The following is a 24,525-nucleotide window of genomic DNA, read 5'->3' on the forward strand; positions in this document are numbered from 1 at the left end:
TTTTTTTAAATTAACCTCAGAACTAAGTAGTATTTTCAGTTTTCCATAACATGGGGTGGTAAAAATAGTTAAGGTTTTAAAATAAATTGTGAAAAAAAGAACATGTGAGAAGGGACTGTGTCTAGGTCATATACAAGAGAAAAGAATAATCTAGAATTCTAGTACTCGCATTTGGTTTGCAAAAAATAGGGCTTGTTACCTGGGGCCGAAGGGTCTCCACACCACGAAACACCATCAAATATATAACCCAGCAAGGAGTCCTCCAAGGTTAGGAAACTGTGGCTGGATTTTGTGTAACGATGAGCGAGGTCATTTGTCTTGCTCCAAAACAGTGACTGTGAAATAAGGTACAATGAGCAATAACTGATAATTATACTAGAACTGGTCAGGACATTTTCCTGGAGAAAACCTGTAAGTTTTCATGCTAGTGAAGGAGTTTTAGTTTTTTACTGAAATGCTGCATGTTCCCATTAGTGGATCAGTTCTTATTTCTGCAGTCCTTGCTCCCATTTCCAAATTTTTTTGGGGGTGGGTACTTTTCATGGAAATGGATGCGCTCAACCTGGAAAGTATTTTGAAAGAAAAGTTCTGAGTAGTTCACATAGCATATATATGCAATTTGTTGTGTGCTTCTGAACTACAGGTGGAAGATCAGCTTTTTGGAATCAGCGTCTCTATACCAGCAGGGTTGTGTACTCCTTACAGAGATCTGCATGCCCAGGGAACAGGGATTAAGCTCTGTAGCTTAACCGGGATGACCCTGGCAAAAATACCAGTCTTGTCAATCTACAAACACCCCCAGTTCCTACGGAAAAGATCCATTGCTCAGAGCACTGTAGAGATTTGTCGTTCCACGACAATCCCTGTTGTGTAGCCCGCCCAGCGTCACGTCATTACCTTGTTGCAGGGTATGGGATGACCTGCCAACTCCATTAAAGGCTGATAATCTTCTGCGGTAGTATTACAGGGATTCTTGTAAATGAACGCATATTTAAACGATTCCCATATTTTTAGGCAATCCGTATCTCTGCTGAAATATAAAAACATAGTTAATTAGTATTTATGAGTATTTATGATCGTGAAAGGATCTGTTGCATTCAAACACTATGGATAGATTTTAAAAGAGTTCTGATCACGCTCAGGCATCAACATATATATTATGCATTAAAAAGTAGTATCTTCAGTGAATTGAGCATAAACCGAGGAATGAGCAGTTCTAAAACATCTCTCCCCTGCATTTTGTATTACTGATTACTGCAATACCTGAATGCCCTCTATGTATTTGTCCCTTAGAAGAGTGGTGCTAACAACTAGGAGATCAAATTTCTTGATTATTCATACTAAATCATGAGAAACAAATGTGGCAGAATATAGCAAAATGTGCCTATGAGCCTCCCTGCTGAGTGTTTGACCCTACCAGAACAGTATCTACAGTTTTATCTAAAACGTAAGCAGAGGTCTGGATATTTTGGACCTGATATTTTCAGTTAAGGGCTAGCTTGCAGCTGTGGTCTCTGCTGGAGCCACTGGTGATTTGCACCCGTATAGGTGAGATCTGAATCAGGTGCTCAGTCCTCCAGTGAATTTTTTTCAGTCTCTTCGTGATCCTCCACCGTGTTACCAGCTCTGCCCTTTCTGTTCTCCCTGGTGTGAGTCAGGAATCCCCCTGAATTTACATGGGAAGAACGAGTGCATGCCAGGACACAACCACAGCACCTCGGTCTACATTAACTTCTCAGCACGTTGCTTCACCAGCCCGGGAAATAAAGCACGTCTCTGCTGATGGAAACAGAGCTCCTTTTTGTAACACTGAGAGGAAACTGGCTGCACACTGCTGACAAGAAATCACCTCTCTGCACTGAAGTAGAGGCACGCTCCCTGAAGCTGCAGCATCTAAGGCATGGGACTGCTCAGGACATCTGCTTTCTTGTGCTTGTAGGAACAGATGAAAACTTTCCATTAAGATTTTTAGGTAATTCCTAATTAGTGTCTGCCTACTATGTGTTTTCCAGGCTGTCCCCATAGGTACAGGTTGTGCTGCTGCAATTTCAGGCCCGTTTTGAAAGCCTGCCCCTGGGAGTGACAGCCACCCAGCCATTCTGCAGCTCTCTTCCCTATTCTTTATGTGAATTCCAGAAGTTGACTGCATCATCCTGCTGTCAGCACGCCTGAATGGAGCTATTCTGGCTACCGGAGACTCATCCCCTCTTCCTTCACTATTTGTAATCACCTCCCAGGGTGTTCCCACTGAAAGGTGTCTGAACAATGGCCTTTGTCTTTTGTGAAGACACTGATGTCTGTAAAAATAGCAGGGATCATTTAGCATGTGGCACACAGCTGCGGGCTTCATTACCTGCTGGCATTCAGGTAACAGGTAGGATGTGGAACTTGGTTAGTCTTATAAATAGTCCTGAAGGGATTAAGAGAACAGTTCGGTGGCAGTTCACTGAGGATTTCAGAGCATTTTACAAGTTAATCGTCACTACAGTTGTGTGAACTCATTCCCACAGCTTAACTTGATCCTGATTGCCACTGAGTGCCTGTTTGAGCATCGGAGGGGTGAAGGGAAACAGGCAGCTGAGCCTAGCCTGTGGGACCCAAAACCCCTTCTCAGCTCCCAGCCATTTCCTTGCTGTGCTGAGATGTGTCTGCATGTCAATGCTCTTCCTTCCACTCCTAAACATTATGGAGAAGAAACATCACACACAGAGAAGGTCAGAGGCTGTTTGGATGTGTAAAGAAGAGCTACAGCACCTGACAGCACCACCTCGCAGTGGCAATGCCTCTCCTCGACATGCAGCAGGGGCCTGGGCCAGTATCACCCCGGCAAGGACCACAAAGGATCCACAAGGATCCACAGCAAGGTGTCCCGGCCTTCCTCCCCTTCTGCCTTTACTTGTTACATTAGCATCATGTGTGATATTGTTTGGTTCAAACTAATTAACATGGCTTCTCACTCGGTGCTGGTTTGATGGCAGCAGTAGCCTGTGTCCCACGACGTGCTCCCCGTCCTTCCCACACGGCTACTGCCATTCTGGTTTCACAGCCGGCTGCCCTAAAGCCTTTACAACACCTCTTACGTTAAAGCTAGCTGCCCATTTGCTCCACAGTTTTCCCTCCACAGTGTGTTGACTGCTTTGCTGTCGCACTGTCACGTCAGGGAGTGTCCATGTGTTTTGCTGAGCAAGGAAACCAGCATCTCTAAACCCAGGGAGCTGCGTCAGCCCAGAGCAGGGGGCTCACGAGGGGCGACAGCACGGAGCAGGCAGCTGCCCCTTTGCACTGCAGTCAACGGTATCATAAAGAGAACTTGTAGGGCTTGGCAGTAAGCACTGCGACAGCTCAAAGACACGTACATGGCTCGTGGTTTCTAATCTGGCAGGTCTTTTGTCCTCCTGGCAGGACTCTGTTTATTTTTTTTTAAGTTACTCCTGAAATCTGACAGATAAAGCAGTGCCAAGAGCCACAGCTGGCCACCTGGCCATTTATTCTTTCATACGGCAAGGTTTTGCAAGCTGGGGTTCAGTAGACAATATATTTCCCAAGGAACCACAAGAAACCCTGGGTTTTATCCCAAAGGCAGAGAGGCAAATGACAGATACCTTACAAAGCGTTTCTGCTCCTGGCTCTAGCGATGACCACGAGGAGCACGAAGCCATAACCATCGAGGTGACGCACGATCCAGCCCAGACAGCTTGCTGAGTCAGGAGCCCGAAGCGGGCTTTCCCAGCACTGCCGCACACCGAGCTCAGCGCTCGGTGCTGTGCATGGCTGCCCCCGATGTCTGGGAGAACGGCGTCAACAACAAACCTGGCAGCGCTGAGCGAAGCTGCGTGTAACGTCACAGAAGCGGCAGGGCTTAGCCTGCAAGTAAGGCAAGCTCTTCTGCGGCTGGTAATGAATGGCAAGGCATGAAATGGACTTTTATACAAACTCGGCGATTTCAGCATTGTTTTGCAAGTCACACCATAGAACTTCCAAGTTAAAAAAAAAAACCTACCAAAGCTAAAGAGTATTTCATTTTCACTACCCTTGCACATCAACGTGTATATTTTTACATCTGAATAAAAATAATTCATTGGTTTGCTTCTGGAAGGCTATTTCTCTGATACAAAACACAGGTTTCGCCTCACGTCTCAAGAGCCTACCAGCCACAAAGAGTTTTGGTTTTGGCTGATACGCAACAGGCACTGAGAGGGCTTTATGATTTGTTAATCCCAGCTCCAGGAAGTGATGGAATTCCTTCCAGCCTCACTGCTGATAAAGACAAGAGAAATAAAAGAAAGAAAATATTTGCCTGGAGTACGGTACTTAACTCTCATCCAGCAAAGGTAAGGGTAGAGACATGCTGAAGCTCAAGTCCTCCTGAAAACTATATGAGAAGTTCACTGGCGCTTGGTAGGCTAAAAATTCTAGCAGGAACACCTTCTGGTTGAAACGAGCACATCCTCCTTGCCAAAAAAATGCCCGAGTAACAGACAGTCCTCTGAGGGCTGCTCTGAGCCACCGAGGGGTGCTCTCAAGGAGCCAGCTGGACAAGCACCGTTGGCTTTCCCAACGTGCGGAGCTTTACCTGCCCGGTGCCCGCAGCCTCCGCTTCCCTCTCAGAGCATCCCAGAGGAACCAGGCAAGGCCTGGGGCGAGGAGCAGGACTTCTCAGTGTACGGAGCTAGGTGAGAAACGAGGCGGGCAAGTTTTCAGGCTTGGAACAGCGAAAGATGTTGAGATGCTTCTGTGATGCCCGGTGTTGTGGGGAACACCCATGTAACTAGCTGACAGCTACCTGACTTGCACTTTCAGGAGGAGCATATAAAAAAAAGACAACTCAGAAAGTGACGGCTCTGATACTTAAAGCTGCTTAGGAATTTTCTTAGAAACGTTTTCATCAGGGAAGTCCCGATCCAGCACATCTAAGACCGTCACGTCAGTGATATCCTCTCTGGGAAGCTCTCTCACAGAACAGATTCATTTCCTTTTCTGTTTGCTAAAGAAGAAAGGAAGGGTGAGAGTGAGCACCAGGAGCCCGTGGGGAACGTGCTCATGTACCACCCTGCTGCAGGACCCACGCGCTTTTTCTGTTTTGGGAGGTTTTTCTGTGTTTTGGATTGCATAGTAATTCGGCGTCAAGCAAATATCGCATCTTTATGTATTTATGTTTGCGTAATGAATTTCTTCCCTCCAGGCTAACTTTGTTTATACTGAAATTTTTAAGGCTTTATTGTGTTACAGAATCCAAAAAAAAAAATAAGCTAAGTTCAGTAACTGATAAAATAAATATAATTTTATGTGCATTTTTTCCCAAGATTTTTAAAATGAACATAGTTTGGGAAATGCTGTTAAGTGTGAAGTAGTAATTAACAGGGAACACTGAAACCTGCTGTAAGCTCAGGAACTGACCCTGTAGCCCTTCCTCTGGAAAGCAGGGTCTGCAGAACTGGGCCTTGGGACCTCTTGCAGAGAGAGGGTCTGCATCCTGTACTGAGTACAGCAAGAAACGAGAGCTGAGATACCAATGCACAACGCCATTAAAGCTCCATTTCCTTCTAAAATCCTAATGCTATGTATATGGCAAAGCATATCCTGCATTTGTCTTTGTATTTGGGTAGAAGCTGCATTTTCTTCCAATGAATTTGAGTTTCTATCCATTTACTTTTTTATGAACACCGTATTAATTTATCGAAAGGAAGCTGGGGCCAAGAATATTTCCATTAGCAGCTGTCCCAGCAGCCAAACCTTAATGCGTGTATTATAAAACTGGACAGCCTCTGCATCACTGTCTCCTGCATGTAAGTACATCGGTCTGGCTAACCTTGAGAGCGCTCTTGCACTTAAGGGAATAGGACGGCATCGAGAAGTCTCAATTAATATAGAACTTTTATTTTCTTTACTGTGCAATTGTATTTTATTTTTTAACTGGACGTGACAGAGCAAATTCATCTGCAATTGAAATTGGTTTAATTGGTGTAATAACAGGGATGAGTTTCATCCCCGGTGACTTCAGTTACAGCATGAACAACATCTCGTTTTCAGTTCAGCACTGGATGCTACATGAAGGGCAGTGTTTCCTTGAGCTGTGTTGCCTCTAGTTTTTCTCTCAAAAATCTGAGAGAGGTGCTTAAAGTATGGGACCCACATTAACTTACAAGTGAAAATGATTCCCAGGTGTTGCTCTGGAGAACTCAGCCAGCTCTGCCCATATTCTCCAAATCTCCCGCGAGGCATGAGGAGCTTCCCTGGTGAGACAAGGTCACCCATGTGGTCAGAGGTGGCTTCCCAAGGTCCTGAGTTTCCTTTCTAACACAGAACAACGTCTTCAGGCCATAAACTGAGATTTTAATCGTGGTCTCTGTGGTGAGGCTCTGAAGGTAGAGCTGGAAACAGGCCCCAGAGGTCCCTTCTATAATTGGTCTTCGCAGGGATGAAGCCTCACAGGCCAGGCAATCGGTGGCTGCAATTTGCAAAGCAGGTCTGGGAGGCTCTGGCACGTCAAGCTGGGTCTCACCTCCGGCTCCGCGCTGCCTTGTGCATGCACTTACCCCAGAGCCCTCCTCACCTGCTGCCACTGCCAGCTAAAATAATAATGCAGGTATGCACCTGAGTGCTTAGAAACGTGGCTCTTTAACAAGTCAGTGAGAAGTTGTGTGGTTGTGAAGCTCCTGAAGTGCATCAGAACAGTTCACACCGTGCTCCAGGTGTAAGGCACCGTCTTCACCTGTGAAAGGCAGAAACCTGGGTGTTTCAGAAGGAGACTGCACGCCTATGGAGCTAAATGGGGCAGCAGTATTTCCGCATCAGACTTTGCCTACTTATCTGTTTCCCTGCCTCTTTTAGGTGACTTGCAGCAGCTGGAGGCAGTGTGCAATTTATATGTTCATAGTTTATTTTTTCATGTGAGCTTGTGAGTAGCTATGTCTACGTGGCCAGAAATCACGCAAAACACACCTGTGATGAGGGGAAGCCCTCTGTAACCCCAAATCCTTTTGCTTCTTCTTTTTTTTTATTTCCCCTAAATATTTTAGGGCTGCCCCTTCCCTTCTTCCAGCCTCACCGTGCCCCACATTTTTGGAGCCGCTGCAAATGCCAGCCCAGGCGGCTGTGGTTGGACTCTCCTGCAGCCTCCTGCAGAGGAGGAGCTCGGGCAGGGTGCACACTGCCACCCAGCGCGAGACCCCGGTGCACTCTCTGCAGCAGCAGCTGGGGCCAGCTCCAGCTGGGCACGTCTGCAGATCCCGGAGCCAGAAAATGGGCACGTGCGTACATCGGATCAGACTCGTTACAGCTGTTCGAGCATCTAAAGCCTCCCAGCGGATATCCTGGAGCTAAAAATTAGGCAAGTGGGAATTGCGAGAGGTCAGCCCGTGCACTGTCAGAGCCGGGGATGTGAGGAGGCTACCACCTGCTGCTTCTAGCACTGGGGTAACACCAAGGGAAAAAGTTACCGGGGAAAGAATGAAGGAAAAAAATCATGGAAGAGCTGCCAGCCTCAAAGCCTTCAATGACCACTAGCATCCCACTACCCACTTAGCTTAATTATAATTGTCTGTCACCTCCGTGTTCGTGGTAATTGCTTTTTTTAATATGACAATGACATACGGTGGTGGTTGTGTTTTTTTTTTTTTGGCAGCTTGATTTTGTAAGTATTGCTCTCTGTTAATTAAACAGCCCTAAAGCAGGTAAAGAAAGCACTGCAGAAACTGCCTGGGGACAGAGGCAGGCATCCAAAACCTTGCCTCAGGAAGATGACATCTGGAAAGGCTGCCTCGAGGCAGAGCAACTGAAGTCCCCACGGCAAAGGTGGGGAGCCTAGAGGTCTGGAAGAAGAAGTGCGAGCTGAGATTTCTCCTGGGCGTACCTCAGGGCTGGGTCCGTTCCTGGACACGGACTGACTGGGAACAAACAAGGGCTCCTTGTCACCCCAGCCCTTCCTTCTGGCAGGAAAGAGAAGGCTGCAAGGGCAGCTGAACGTGTGGCTTTGGTTTGTAGCTCCCGCGTTATTTTATGTGTGGTGGGAACTGGTGCTCCTGGACGACACAACGCCTCGCCACCCTTCCTAAGGGTGCTGAGTCAAGAGGTGGCAGCTATAACCAATTAAAAGTTCATCTACATACATACATATATTTTTTACCAGTCAGATTTCAGCCTTCCCAGGTGAAAAACCACGCTATTTAAGCAGGTGGTGTTTTCAGCGATGCTCAGTAACCTGGATGCAGTCTCTAGAACAGCAGAAGTCTCACCTGGGCTGCATTTTGTCAGAGGGCTGCAGTTACTCCACCGTTTAAGTTCCCAAGTGAGGACCACGCCATCAGCAGATACAGAGCCAACAAATGTAAGCTGGCAGCTTACCCCTTGATTAGAAAGCACATTTTTAGTATTGCTTTAATATTAATCTTGGAAAAAACACTTCTATGAGGATCTAAATAGAAGTAAGTGACAGCACCAAAACGCTCAGTGGTTTAACGCAGCTGCAGAATTGTTTCCTGTAACGCGAATTTGCAGTACATTGGGGTCCCTAAAACTGCTGGGATGTGGCGTAAATGCCGTAAGTCAGGAGAATTCCCTGCCTGAAGGGTGGCACACGTCAGCAGGACAAGGACAAGGGCACAAACCAGACTTATCAGAACAGTGAGGAAGCTCCTTGGTAATATCTTACTTTGGCGTCATCCCCCGGGAAGACAGACTGCACAGCAAGCATCTCTTTTTACTCTTAGACACTTGAGGAAGCTCTCCACTTGACCCCAGAAAGGAAAAGGATCTAATCCTCTTATCTCCACAGATAAACGGGTATTTCCCCACGGTGCTCTGAGATGTTCGACAGCTCTGGACCACACCTCGGCAGTGACAGCTGAACTGTGCCATCAGGAAGCCACCCCCGAGCTTGGCTCTTCCCACTGGCAGCTCTACAGGCGTAGAGAGCCCAAGCACAGAGTGCTGGGAGGGAACAAGGTTTTCCCTTTCATCAACAGCAAGGTCTTACATCGGCTCAGCCAAACACACGGTAATTTCAATCCCAGTGTGTTGCCAGATTCAGAGAGCCACCAGGCATTGCTCTGCACAGCCAACTCTGTAAAATCGACAAAGAAGGGAGGAGGGAAGGAGCAGGCAGCTGGCTCACTGAATAGCTGCATAAAGCTGCAGAAGAAAGCAAAGGTGAACAGTGGTTCATCAACAAACACTGATTCATTTGTACGTGGCTAGAAATGATAGCCTCTTTGGTATCGGTAGGGAAAACCAAAGGCTAACACAAACGTGAAAAATTATTTGAAATACCACTGACTCTTGCATTAAGAGCCATTAAATATCTCACCACTGTTAAGTAAATGTAAGAAGTTTGGGTATATGAGAGATATACAGTCATTACAGCGAATAATGTAACTAGAGTTAGGTGTTGACAACAGCCAGATGAGGAAACACGGCTGCCAAAGCAACAGCTGAACTCAGATCTCAACAGCACTGCTGCGCCTTACAAGTACGTTGATGGTGGCCCTGGAGAAAAGACACTAAAGAGATGACAAGGAAACCCAAACGGAGCCCTAATTTGTAGCCCAGAATAGTCAGGGAAACTTGCCTGAAACAGCAGGAGGACACATCTACAGGATAAACGAGGGAACCAGTAACCCTGCCTTTAAGTCTTAAATACCCATTTGTGCCTCCTGCATGATATACCCCAGTTCCCCAGACAAGCTCAGGAGGCCATGTGGAAGCGTACCTCTGACCAGGGCTCAAACAGTTGTTAACCTTTGTAATGATCTTATCTCGGTTCCCCAGAAAGGGCTGAAGTCACTCCTATACAAGTTAGGGAAAAACAATTGTAACAGAGCTTGTTATAAGTACTGAGGGCTAGAAGAAATGGAAAACAGAACTACAACAACGGCTAACAGAGAACAGGCATTGAAGGCAACACATTTGCACATGAAATAGGAAGGGAAATACTAAAAGCATACACCAAAGCACTGTAAGAAATGTTCTTACTTATCATGTTAATGTTGGCCACCTTAACACTGAGAGACAAAGCAGAAGTACCAACAGATACCAACACCACTGCTGCTACAGATGAGACAATCTATGAGACAATCTGCTTCTGTTCCTATTTACCTTGCTGACCTCTTGAAAGCCTAAAAGCATCATCAAAGGAGTCGAAGAATAGGAGGGTACCCCTTAACATAAGGCACGTCTTCTTTACGAAAACCCAAACCTCAGGTAAGTCTGAATATAATGTCATGGTTACATAAAATAAAGCGAAGAATATTTGTGACATTGAATCAAAGCATAGCCGTTGTGAAGTGCCGTGCTTGACATGAAAGTGTTAACAGTCAGCAAACAAACGCAAGGAAATTAAATTAAAAATGCCTAGCAAAGCGTGAAGGCATAACACAAAAGTAAGCATACAAAAAAGAATTCCTCTCTAGAAGAAATGATGGTGCAAGCGTGATAGTATCTAACACAAAATCATGGTGCCATGGTTTTTTTTTTGACAAAATGTATCACCATCTCCACAGCCTGCAAAGGAATGGAAAGGAACAATGCATCCATGATCATGCAGTCAGAAGACAAAGCTCTCCTGAGCGTGCACCAACTTTTACTAAATTTAATGGGACTGCACACCGTTAAAACTTGTTGTAAGGGGAATTTGTGGCCAAGTTTAGAAACAACATTATTTTCCCAATTGTATTGAAGGGGGGTGTCTATGCTGTATGTCCACACAACGTTTCACGAAACCTTCCATCTGCATCTTCATCACGGGGCTTTGCACTGCAGTGCCAGACGTGCGGAGATGCCTGGGTCTGCACAGCCACATACGCTACCTGCACGGCTCCTGGTCCACGTCCTCGTTGCTCTCTCACTGGCAGAGGTCAGGCAAAAAATGCGCTGGCTTGTCTCTAGCCATTTTGAAGTAGTAGGTGCTTGCAGGCTTGGCTTAACCTGATTGAATCAGAGACGGGTAAGTGATGGCAGACCTGAAGGTGGGGTAGTGCTATCTGGGGATGACAAATCTCTTGAACTGCAGATGTAAGACGAGTTCACTTATAAACTGAAGAAGCAGCATTGTTTGTGTCTCCCAGACCACGGTCTCCTTACAGATAAGGTTTCTTCCCCCCTCCTTCACAAGGTCACAAAGTGCTAATCGTATCTGAACTCAGCCTGCCAGTTCAAAGAAGGGGCAAATCATACCGGTGGGCTTCACAGCAGAAAGTTTTATGCTCTGTCTGTAGCAATCTGTTCTCCCCCAGCAAGCAAAAAGGTGCAAAGCTCCTCAAGAACACCTGCTGAGCTCAGCGCGATGCTGACCAGAGCTGCTCTGCTGAGGGACCCGGCTCTGCCCAGCTGTGAGAGCCAGGCTGCAAGGAGCACGGCACCACTGCACGGGATCTGCACTGGCTGCTGGAAAACCACTCTGATTTCACCATCCCTGGCAATTTAAATGTGTACTGCGTGAAAAGTGGAGTTTGAGAATGGTGAGTGGTAGCCAGAAGAGGGAGCCTGTCTTCCTGGGAAAGAGGACACGAAGCAACTTGAGGTCAAACCCTTCCCTCAGCCAGAACTGCCTTTGGCTGTTACTCGGACGAAACTGCAATGCATGCCAGTGGCCGTGGCGGATGAGCATGGGAATTCTGCAAGAGCTGTGGAAACAGAGTTTGCATCTGTTGTTAATGCTGAAAAAAAACAAGACTAGCAAGCTGTGACAAACTATTGCTTTAGCTCTGTCTTTTGGCAGCAGCCAGTATTTTCAGGGAAGCTGAAGAGAAATACTGCTCTTTAATGGGAACACCTAAAGGCGCAGCTCTGTGTGCAGGGAGTGAGACCCCTAAAGCCTGCCCCTGTACCCCCAGCACTGTTTCCTAGAATTGGACCACATGCACAATGAGGAGCATTTAGTATTCCCTGCATGTTTCTCCCAAACTTCAGCACAACAGCAGTTGTACTCCGGAAGAATAGCTGAAGAAACTATGCGTATAAATGACTTTTGAGCACTGCGTACACCTCTCTGCCAGGAAACACATGCTAGGTGAGCACCATCAGGACAGCAGCAGCAGAAATACTGAGGATTTTACTGCACACAGGCAGTTACACAGCCTTATCACCAAGAGGTGCTGTATGAAGTACTTAGGAGTGGCTCTTGAGCAAGCAACTGCAATAAATACAGCGCCTGAACGTTTTTATGGTTTTGGAGAATATGCAAATCGATGGGATAAAATCTGATTGCATATGAGGTGCTTATAAACCCATACCACAGACAGCAACAGTCCTTCCAGGAACCTCACTGACGTTGGCTCCAGGCCCTGTTTCTAATCAGAAAAGATAAGAGCATGAAAGGAGCCAGCTGACTGTGCTGTGTCCAGAGCACCACCAATGTGAGGGGGTATGCAAAAGGCACCTCTAGGATTAAAGCTGCCCCAGCGGTGCAGGTGTCATTCCTTGGTGGCATGTCCACAGCCTTGCCACATGATTTATAGCACGCTGTTACAAAAGCAGAGCCACGTGGTGACTACAGACTCGTGGCCCCCATCCGTGATGCCTAGAAATCAGAAATCCCATATTAATGTGTCAACAATCCCTCCCCCCCCCCTTTTTTTTTTCCAAAACCAGACAGCTATTCCAGTCTCAAAACACAGCATTCCAAAATATAGCAGTAGCCACACTTGCTAACCACTCCAATGAACAGACTGCTACTTTCAAAAAACCGAGAACATTGTCAAAGACGTAACTTAGACGTCAATGGCTTTGGTATAAAAAAGTTAAAGCATGAAAAAATGTACACGAGTTTACTAAAAGCAGAGCTTTTTAAAGGAATGTGCATGTTGGTGTTAGATTAAAAGGGCACGAACAGACTATGGACAGATTTATGAGGAAAACAGATTTCTAACCATGGCAGCGAGGTTCCTGTAGCAGAAGTAGCCTAAGGCTACAAAAACCCTGCCTGAGTATAGGACACAGCTTGAGCAGCTTACAAGTGTGCCTGAGCTTCTTCAGTTCCATGTTCCTACTCCGTTTCTTTGATTAAGTGCACCAAAGATCCCACGCAACGGAAGATCCAAGGCCTACATCAGTGATGAAAGAGCACGGGATGAAAGACAGAGGGCTCTCTGATGTGTCCTAACGGCACTGGCTTTATCATCAGGAAGTGCCAGCGATGAAAGCAGTCAGTTGCATTACAACATACACCGACCTCAGTAGGATCAGAAACGGGGAATATGAGGTTAGGTACCCAGAAAAGGCAGCACCTAGGTTTTACTTCTCTGTGCAGGAACCTCCTGAACATTTTGGGTGCATGTAAATGAGCATACTTTTTTCCATTTTCAGTGCTCTCTCAGATAGATTTTACATTGTTTCTTTAAGAAAGTGAAAACAAAAACTAGAGAAGTCACTGAAGTCATTGAAACTATTAAGCATTGTTGGATTAGGCACAGCACAAAATGTTATGCCTTGAAAAAAACAATCTTTTAGAAAACTTACAGTCGTGTGTTTGCAATTGTTTCAAAAGTGTTCTTGAAAAAAAAAATAAGCAAATGATTCTCTTGTGTTTCAGATTCAGATGGTTTTGTGAATGAAAATGTAATAATTTCACATTTAAATGTTGAGTCTATCCTTTAATAAGTTAATATGCACTTTTAGAAACCTTTATGTGACTTTGCAAAGACTTCAGGAGCTTTTTAAATTTTATTTTAGAAGAGAAGCTGCTTCACCTACACTGCAGCCACTCAGGTGTTTAACATAAAGCATGCACTTAAATCTCTGCGTGCTCAGGCCATGATTTTCCATCTGCCCATTCCCCTCTAAAGCTGAAAATCAGCTTTTTCATCCAGCCCTGAACAGCGGAACCAAAGAGGAGACCAAATCCAAGCAAGTTATGTACAGCTTTGTTTCCATCGGCTCAGTGTCACACACATGAGAGGTGACATTGCCTTTCTGGAGCCCAAGAGCAGGACGGTCCTGTCACTGGGCTCACTGTGGTGGAAACATCTACCAGAGGCTTACTGAGGGCACAAACAGGGTGGCTGGTGCCACAAGAAACGATGAGACGTCCTGGCTGCTCTGTAACCTGTCCCAAGGTGTTCGGCATCCCCAGTGCCCACAGGGAGCCCAGGGCTCTCCTTACCTTGTGCGCTGCCTCTCACTGAGGGGCTGGAGAGCAGAAAATCAGCTCTCAGCCCTACTTGCTGGCTGGGACCAAGGAATCCTCCTCCCTGAGCAGCTCAGGGTGTGAGGGCACCTGGGGCTGCCCACGTTGGCCATCGCACTCCCGGCACTCCTCGTGAAGCTGTGCTGGAGGCTTTGCCCTGTGCTAAAAGCATCTGTTTCAAATAACCCTAATACATTTCCCAACACGCTTCTAACATCTCTGTCCATCCCATAAATACGTGGCAATCCTTCTCCTCCGTCCTGGGTAGTTTTGGCGGCGTGAACGCAGCGTTACACACCACAGGACGTTGGGCAGGTCGGATGTACAGCGAATTGCCTTCTCCTCCATACTCCGACCTGTTACAACCCAGCTCCTGTTTCAGCTGGCTTTAAAGGGGTGCCAGTACGTGTCCGTGGGCGCCTCCTGACCCGGGATAATTACAAATATCGTCCCTTCTGCAGCTCCCCACCACCCCGAGCCCGTCGGGTTTGGCACCACGCCGCCCCCACTCACCCCAGCGCCGGGCGCCGCTCGGCCAGGTAGCTGTAGCACCTCCCCAGCACGATCTCCCGCAGGCTCCTGGTGGTGCCCCTGTCCTGCCACCTGAGCGGCTGCCCGCCGGCCGCCTCCCTCCCCGGCATGAAGACGGAGGCCAGCACGACGGCCAGGACGAGGGCGGCCAGCAGCAGGGCGATGCCCGCCAGCAGCACGCCGCGCTGCCGCCTCCGCGACCCAGGCATGGCGGCGGGAGGCAGGCCCCGAGGGGCAGCGGCTTGGAGGCCCTGAGGGGCAGCGGCAGCTGCGGGAAGCCGCCGGCCAAAGCCTCCCCTCCGGCCAGCTCCCTCCGGGAGGCGAGGCTGGAGCCCCCCCGGCCCCGTCCCGCTGGTTTTAAGGGCGTTGTTGCCGGCCCCCGCCTCGCCTTTCACCGCCCTCTGCGCGGCTCCCCCCAGGAGGTCGCCGGGGTGTGGGGCCCGAAGTCCTCTCCCCGCGGCGTCCCCCGAGCCCTTGTGGCGGTGCAGAGGCCCTTGCGGCCACCCGCCCTGGGCTGGTGTGCGAATGAAAAGCGAAATAAATGTGTTTCTAAACGCTAGGCGTTTACAGCAGGCGATTAGTGACTTTGCGGTTGTCTTAAAAGTCCGGGGTAACTCATCAGCAACCAACGGGACGCTTTCTGTCTGACCCTGCAAAGAGCCCGGGCTCAGCTGGCACACGAATTTCTGGCAGTGTGTCAGCTGGGGTGTCTGAGGGAAGCTGGGGGAATAATCTGCTGCAGCAGTCAGCACTCAGTCCTTGTTCTCCCCTCCGCGCAGCACAACTCTGCTTCCCTGGTCAAAAGCCACCATAAAAAGGCTAACATCTCTACAGCTAAACAAAGTAAAGTACTGGATGTCAGCCTAATGTTAACTAGGAACCCTTAATAAGTGCTTACAAAGCATCAGCTTTAATGCAAGAAAGGGCTTTTGGGACACAGCTCAGAAACAGGCAGTTCTGAAAGACCTGAAAAATGCTCTGACCAAGCCCTTCACTCTTAAACAGTATTTAAATATATCAGCTGATTTTGTATTTTTTATTATTTTTTTTTTATTTTTGACCCATCCAGTTTTCAGGGAAATGATGCAAACCTTGGGAGGGTTTTTCTCAGAACTGAAATTTCAGTTTCGGGGCTGCGTATGTCTTGCTAACAGTGATGGCTAGATAAGAAGTGGACAAGAAAATGCCTCCAGTCAGCCATACACCTTCCCTCATCTGAAAACAAGATTGCCAGCTGATAATTAGAGAGAAAAGTTAAATAGCTATTGTGAATGTTTATTTTGGTAACTTTATAAAAACGTATGAACAATCTGATTTATGAATAGGAAAATGGAATTTAATTCTCTGTAGAATAATAGCTAAAGTTGCCAGGATATGACCCATGGCCCATCCACTGACTGCTTGTGTGCCCTCAGTGGACCCTATTGCAGGTTCTGGAAAAAGGGCAGGAAGCTCTATATGAGACAACTAAGTACAAACGAGCTCATAAAGGAAGTTTTTCCCCCATAATCCTATCAGTAAGCGTACGGCTTTTGCTTTGGCAGTCCCAAGTTATTGTTCTTTTTTGTTCCTTGTTTACATTGATGATAATGTAAACACGAATGCCAGATATTCACATTTGAACTTTCTGCCTTTTTTAATAAATTATTATACACAAGAGAGGTTATTCAACTGCTTTTATTTTCCTCTTAATGTTTCTGTGCATATGTTTCCAGCTTGCTGCTCTTCAGTTTCATTAACTAAGGAAATGCCACAGTGGAAAAACAAAACAGAGCAAAACAACTAGTTATCCTAAACAGTTTATGCAATAAAATTGCAATCTCTGCTTGTTCAGGGTGTTGAAGATACTCACCTTCAGGAAGTCTAAAATCAGAATATTTTTTACAGTAGAACAAATGGGACAGTTAAAAAGGTTTAACACTTTTTAAAAGCACCCGATATGAAAAAGCTTTTCCTTTTGTTCAGATGTGATGTTGATTCATTAAGAATAAATAAATAAGGCAAGTGGAGGCCCGGTCGCTCCGGAAGCTGTCCTTGCTGTTGGTTTTGTGACACCTCGAGCTACAGGAGGGATGGAACAGACAAGGAAATGCCAAGCCTCCTTTCAGCAAGCCTCTGCAGCCTGATCGGCCTGAGGAAAGCGACAAACAGAGACGAGGGGGCGGCAGGAAGGCCAGCGAAGTGCTTCTGGTGTTTCAGAAAATGGGAGCTTCTTTCTCAGTATGAACGTGAGAAGGTACTCGCGCCTTGCAGATGTCCTGGCACAAGAGGGTTTCCACAGTAAGTAAGATGATAATGGTGCCTTAGCAAAGAAGGGTTGAAATGGTATTTCCTGAACAGGACGGCATGAGAGGAGCACAGAGAATGTGAGATGAGGGAGGATGAAGGGACGTGAACAGCAGTTTGTTTTACAAAGGCCTTGCATCCCCTCAGGTTTGCGGGCACTCAGCTGGAGCTCGCTTCTTTCCTAAGCAGCTTCCTCAAGACAACCACCTTAACCTACCTGTATCCCACCAGGGCATCAGGAGGTCAGCACCCCCAACACAACTGTAAGGAAATGCACATTTAGGATTTCCCCTGAGATTGCAGTGAGGTGCTCATGGATCTGCATCCTTCTTGAACTGGTGTGCTAGTGGCTATTTGTGCCTTCTCTAAGGAAAATGACATCTTTTACAAGTGCCATGTCTGATAAACTCCAGTATTTGGAGCCCTCCAAGCTATGTGAATTTCCAAGGTAAGTCTAAACTAATACTAAGTCAAGGTGTGTCCCCTTCTATGCCGGAGTTTACACTGAATCCCTGGGAGGATTAAAAAGTGGGTGTAAAAGATGAGAAGACAGAACTTCAGGAACATAAATGCCAGCCTCTGCTTTGATACCGTGTATTGCAGCAAGAGACTTCTGTAAGAATGGAATTGTATTATATATAATTTACTAGCCTGTATTAGTACAGCTAAGTATATCATAAGAAAAAAGCAGCTAGCTTCCACTGCTACCTGGAAGTACTGTGGATTGTATTTTTGACCCAGCAAGGGATAACATACCACCCCCCAGCCATTCTTAAGGTCTGGTCATTCAACAGTTTGATTTATCATTTTTTTTTAAACTTTTTATTACAACTGTAGATAGTCCTAGCACCCCAAACATGGCTGAGGACACAAATAATCCTTCACAGCAGAAATATCCCTCGCTGATAAAAGGTGGTGTGCAAAAGGTGGATGGAACCAGTCCAAATCAACATTAACCTGCAAACATCAGTAAGAAAAAATACGTTGTGCATCTTTTAGGTGCCCAGGGTTAAAACCTGCTTCTAGAACTTTGTTTCTTCCACAGTGAGTAAAAAGTTTGATAGAAGTATTTTTTGATTGTGTGGTTTGCCTGTGTCCTGGTTGTTCTTCAGTTGCTTCCATTTCTCATCTAAGTGTGCTCAGGTAGAAACAGAAACAATGCCACTGCCTTTAGTGGGGTTGAGCTTAGTTATACTAGCAGTAAATTTTTCCATATGATAGAAAAAAGGCTCTTTCAAAGGCTACACAGTTTATGAATCATGAAGAATTATTTCAACATAACGCACTGGATGAGGATGATAGCGTGGTATGCGGTGCCACTAATCACTGTGGACACCTGTAATTGCTAGCTGCCAGTGCTCAGCAGAATTTAGGAATAAGGGAATTTGAACTGAAAAGAGCAGAAGCTGTTACAATAATTGAAGAAATCATTCCTTTCACGGCATTTGTTGGAATAGCAATGATTAGTCTTCTCATAGCTTCCCGGTTTCACAGGGTAACTGCTGTCATAACATTTAGAGAAGGTTTGAGATGAACACTGAAAATAAAATGATAAATGGGCTGGGACAAGAAGAACAGCAAGTACAAAGTGACAGCTGTGAAGAGCAGCGTGCCATCCAACCACACACCCGCTGCTGCAAAACAGGCATTTGTAACTCGGTGTCTCAGCACCCAGATGTCTCAGTCATGCCTTCTGCAAAGGCCATATCCACTACCAAGAATGCCTTGTGAGCTTGTTGATTGGGTGAGCAGTCTGAAGATGGTTTTAACACAAGCACTCCCTTATCCCAAATCTTTTTTTTTTTTTTTTCAGCTGGTTGCCATTATCCAGCTGCCTTGTTCAGCCTGTTGTTATTGTCTTGCTCAGTTTGTTGTTACTTGACACAAATTTCTACTGACTGCATTTGCTTCTGCTGGAAGTTCTTTAAGATTAGTTATGATGACAAAATACTTTTCTGTGTGTTAAAGTCTGAGTATCAGACAGTAGGGAGTTAATCTCCTCTGAACAGGATGGTGTAGCTCCCATTCACAGCAACACATACCTTATCTGTGCAGGAAAAAAAAAAAAAAGGCAAATCCCCAAACCATCCAAATTAGTTGAATGTGCATGAGTAAAATAACAAGAACAGAAGTTCTGCAGCCCACTCCATTAGACTTCGGTTGAAATTCACAAGTCTTTGGGAGGGAAGGGACTGACAGATGGAGGAATGGACAAGCAAACGAAGTGCTTGCATAGGCCTCCTTTCGTTTGTAAACCAGGCTCAAGATAAATTATCTTCCCACTTCCCACTTGCAAGGTTGCAAAACCATTCTGCAACAGCATCTTTGCATCTTTACAAGTGATGCAAATCTCAGTGTGGAGGTACAGAACGGTGTCCTGGCATTGCTAACTCTGTGGGTCAGTTCACTACAGCAAGGCTCCTCCTGAAGTGCAATATAAAATCTAGCTGATGAACGAGGTAATTGGATTTCATACCTTAGTCAGCTAATCTGATATTGCAATGGGTCATCATCTTGTTTTTTTTTTTTATCTTCAGCATTTTTTCAATTCTTTGAAAACAAATTGCATGCATTTATCTACCTACCTTGTTGCACACAGAAGATACTTGAAAATTCTTAAGCCCTTTCTGGCTTTCCGGTGTGGTTTACATGCAGAATGCAGGGCTCTGAGCACATCGAGCAACACTGTCCTGTTTTAAATTGTGCAGTGAATGTAGAGATAGACTTTGCTTCCTCTAAGCAACTGAAGCTGAGGGTTTGATGCATTTATCTTATGACCTTGTTCCAATGTGTTAAATATCTGTCTTCTTTGAATGGTGATTTAATTTGTACCTGACCTAGGTAGATCACTTGAACAATTGCTAACACAGATGGACAACTGACCTCTGCATTTAAAGATGTGTGAATTTAGTTGCATTTTCACTTTTTATTTTAGACACTTGTAGCTTTTCAAATCTGTAAAGTTTCAGACCTGACTCTTCTGATCATCCTGAAAAATCATACAGAAATTAGTTGTGCAGTTGGCCTGGAAAGTGACAATGTTGTGTGTATGGGCGGGTTTATTCATTGCTACTGAATTTTGTTTGAGGAGGTGCCCCTGAACTAATTAGTTGGAAAAATCAGTAATGTCTTAATTGTCACCTGTCTCTGAGTTGCTAATGGACACCTCTGAATTCGTTAATTCACTGATGTTTAAGCACCCAGGGGACATTTCAGCTCAAACAGAAACACCATTGGATCTTAGGCATCCTTATGTTTAAGAAACATAGGACAGAAAGCAGTTTGAAGTTGCTTTCCCAAGCCCAGACACCTGTATTTTTCATAAAACTGACTTTGCACTCTGTGGGTGTTCTGAATATGGTCATTTCGTTCTCATTGTTGCTGTAAATAAGGATACGATCTCATGATCAGTATACCCTTGAGCACTTTTCCTAGGAAGGCCGAGAGGTGTGCAGGGAGACCACTGGCATCACGTGCTGTGGTACTTGTTTTCACTGGGAGGATAGAAATGCCATGTCCCATCACTGTAACAGCTGTGGATGCGTGCACGTTCTTCCATCCTGATGGCATGTTTTGGAGCTACTACCCCTGCAGCATGCGGGTTTGAAGCTGCAAAGTTGGCTGGCCTGCTTCAAACATAGGTCGTACCCTGGGTTCTGCAAGCCCATCGGTGCAAGCTGCTGTACCCGGAGTGTGATAAATTACCCTGTAAAAAGACATCATCTAGTAATTATTTGCACTCTGCACACTGAGGGACTGCAGGGGCTTTCTGTCTCTTTCATCTCCATCGCTTCTAAGCAGCCTGTTTTTCCACATGGAAGTTACTCGTTTTGTTTCATACGCTGCTGAGGGCTTTAAATGGGGGAAATGAGAATACTAGATCAGCCATGCTGACAAGCACGATGCCTGCCTCTCCTCAATAAAGCATTCTGCTCTCTCGACCGGAATGTACTATTTTTTTCCTATGTGTTCTCACGCATCGAGAGAGTGTGGGAGGACCAAATGTCACCACTTTGTCTTATTTTGCCAGTGACCTTTTCATCACCCTACACACACACTTGACTAGATGTAGTGTGGCTTCTTCTAATCTCAAGACGCATGTGGGAAGTTGAGGGGAGAAAAGGAAGGAAGGAAGAGAAATAAAGAGAAGAGGGAAAGCAGTATCAATAAAATCTATCAAATCAGTTTCTGCTTTTTGTGTAAATAAACATGAAGACACCCATACATGAGGGGTTCAATGCTGGACAGGATCCCGCGACTGATGCACTGTTTTTGAACTGCAGAGCATGAAAAGGCCAACACAGCAGCCCAGGACAGGGCAACATCTAAAAGGAGAGGCCTTTAAGACAAAACATTCCTGTGTTTGCACAGACTCCCAGTCATTTCTCCCTCCTCCCTACCTCTTATTTCTCAGATAAAATACTCATGCACTCGAGGGGCAGGGAGGAGTATGTCTTAAGGCAACCAGCATGAAGCTATTTCATTCCTGTGCGAGCCACAGGACGGTCTGGTCCATCTGTATGTCACCTGTCAGAAATGCAACTGGGAATGAGCTTAGATGAGCACAGGACAGTGCAAGAGACCTACTTGGGTTGCTCAGGGAGATCTTCCTTCCCTCGCCCCTGTTCCCCACTGGCTCTTGCCACCTTCCTCCAGTCCCTGCATCTGCCCCACTTGTACATTTTGTCTCTGTCTGTGCAAAATCCACCTCCCAGGATACATCAGTCAAATGTTCTAGTGTTGGGCACCAGCACTTGTCCTTCAGTGACGTGGTGCAGCTGGGGAGCGGAGCTTCGCTGTGTTTTGTTAGGGATGAATTGGCCCCATGGAGTCAGAGGCCTGTTTCTAGATGTTAATCAGCAGCATGGGGAATTTTATGACTGGAACTGACAGATAGTCAGAAATGACTACTTCGGAAACGTTGAAAAACGGCCATGTGAAGGAAAGGAAGATTCAGAACTGGAGATGTGCAGGAAGTTGAAGCTGTGGCAGGAGTCCAGCCTGGCCAAAACGGGAACTCCTAACTGAGCTTAAATCTTGGAAGAAAGTGTGTAGAGGGTGGACGGACTGTCTGTGAGGAATGTAAAATAATTAACTGCCCAGGCTGTTAGGTTATGTGATAAGGCTCATCTGCACGCCCATTGTCTCTTGTCAGAGAGACAATGGTGGGAGGGGAAGCCCAAATAATTCCCTGCCCAGCTCCTCCCAAGCCTATCAGCTGATGAAAGGCCCACCTGCACAAGCCTGGAGGAGCACGGGGACACAAAGGCAGGCAGGAACACAAAGCAAGGACTCCTGAGGATCAACCCCCTTATCTGGGCTCCTGCCAGGGCTGTCCCAGCAAAGCCATCAGCCCCCATGTCGAGGTGTGATACCCATCGTGCTACGAGTAGGCCTGCAGCCCTGGGGACTCCTATGTCCAGGTGCCAGCAACTGGGGAGACTGGGATCCAAGGGCCAGCTACTGGTTAGACTTCTGAGGCTGCTGTTGAAGGAATCCATGTTGTACATATCTACATGTACACATATTCTCACCAGCAGGCCTCCACCCTGCATATGCAGACATGGAGTGGTTGCAGCCTCTCCTCTTTGGGGCTGACATGGACATGCAGGGAAGGTATTAAGAGAGCCAAACCTGAACTGAAGTTAAAACTAGTGAGATGTGCAAGGGCGATGCAAGAAGGGCTTCCACGGGCACACCCACAGTGGGAGGAACACCAAGGAAAATAGGACCTGCTGCTCAGTGGGGCAGGGGACCTAGCCTCAAAGTAAGGGCAAGCTGGCTTATGTCACCGCAAAGCTGCTACTGCCTTTGAGAGGTCCCTTACAAACAGTATGATTCTCTGATTTTGTGATAATACTTGCAGAATACAGCCAGATCTTCTTGCTTTCTAATGAATATGTAAAGAAAACAAAGAACTTTATCAGATAGGTTTCCAAAGATACCAGGATTTAGGGAACAAGACAGATGGAAATCTAGCTAATCTTTCCTTGATGACAATACCTGAAATCAGTTATGTATAAAGGCAAATCTTCAGGTAGCTTAAGGCTGACTGTGAATGCAATGTGTTGTGGAATATTATTTGTGTTGCTTAAATTAGAATTTGAAATGTCCTTGATAAACATGTTAGCTGTCAGGTTTTGAAATGAACACACCCAGTATGACTGATTGCTAAAAATCTATGGACAGCTAAATATGTTATAAAAATAAAGCTGTCTTGCCAGTTAGGCATTTGTATTATGAAAACAAAAAGGGGATAGTACCATGTATGACAGGCCTTTCCAGAAAGAAAATATCCAGTAATTGCCATTTTTGGAAAACTCACAGCATCATTGCACAATGTGAGTTGGAAGGGACTTCTGCAGGTCAGCTGGTCCCACCATTTGCTCAACTCACGTGCAACTTCAAGCTTGTATTAGGTTGCTCAGGGCATTTTCTAGCGGAGCTTTGAAAGCCTCCAGAGATAGAGAATCCAGAACCTCTCTCGGCAAGCTGCTCCACTGTTTGACCACCTCCATGGTGATTTTTTTGATGTTTGAACAGAATTTCACTTGTTGTGCATTTTAACAATCGTCCCTAGTTTTTGTTGAAAACTAACAATCATCCCTAGTTTTTTCGTTGTGCATTCCTGAAAAAGAGTTTTGCTTTGTCTTCTCTAAAATGCCCCTTTACATAGTGGAAAAAAAGCTATCCTTTCTGAATAGTTTCATGAATCTTCTTTTGGAAGATTTGTTGCTCTGGCGTACAGAAGTGTCTCACAGACAGTCATGACATTCAGGCTTCTACAGTAAAGTTTCTGACATCCATCCATCAGTCATTTCAAAAATACTTTATGAAATGTGTCCTCTTAGATAACTATTTTTGGAAGAAATAGGATGAGATTAAACAGCTACAGCGTGGCTGTGACAGGCTCAATTCCTATCTTCTGTTTTCAACTGATTTCCATTCAAACTGATTTATTAAAGCAGGAATGGTTGCAGGCTCTTCAGTTCCCTTTGAGTCCGAGGATACAATCTCTGTCTCACCCTATTCCATCCTTCCAAATGTCCTTACTCTCAGATGGGATGTAACAGAGAAATAAAGGAAGCCAAGTGTCTTTTCCCCTCATCAAGCATGATGTATTAGTATGGAAGATAAAACTTTTATCAGTAAGTGATAAATTTTCCTTATTAGCAAATAAGTTTTCCAAACCTTTCTGATTGTCCACGTAGGTAAGGTTTGTTTGTCTCTGTATGGGAAATTATTGTTATTTGTTTTCCTGTGAAGTTCTTCTGCAGTCCAAAGTAATAATTCAGGGATGTTTTGAAAGGCTCTTCTAGTTGTGGATATGTTAATTTTTCTAAAAACCTTTCTGATAAGGAAACTCCTACTAAGCACTGCATAGAAAACTAGCTCTGATCTTTTCATGTTGTTGTCTAAAAGGAGACTACAGAGACAGCATAAGGGATGAGCGATTTTCAGGCCTCATAACAGAGCTTAAGATCCTAAAATTAGTGGCCTGCTTTTTCCCTTGGTGTTGTACGCTACCAAAACGGCACTGGAACTACTCAGTTTTAAGCTGCTTCTTCCTAGGACGTGATTTATGGACA

General features: G+C 45.8%; 1 protein-coding gene across 3 annotated transcripts in view; it reads right to left on the minus strand.

Annotated features, from left to right (window-relative positions):
* Positions 1-24,525, minus strand: part of BST1 (bone marrow stromal cell antigen 1) — a 55,606-nt gene that overhangs the window by 9,102 nt on the left and 21,979 nt on the right. For all 3 annotated transcript variants that reach the window (XM_080589956.1, XM_080589955.1, XM_080589957.1), the window contains exons 9-10: positions 898-1,030; positions 200-335 (exon numbers count right to left, since the gene is read on the minus strand). In XM_080589956.1, coding sequence (XP_080446082.1) covers positions 200-335; positions 898-1,030 — 269 coding nt within the window. The remainder of the gene's footprint in view (positions 1-199; positions 336-897; positions 1,031-24,525) is intronic.

This window comes from Anser brachyrhynchus, assembly GCF_964034855.1.
Source record: "Anser brachyrhynchus genome assembly, chromosome: 4".
In the NCBI taxonomy this organism is placed as follows: domain Eukaryota; kingdom Metazoa; phylum Chordata; class Aves; order Anseriformes; family Anatidae; genus Anser; species Anser brachyrhynchus.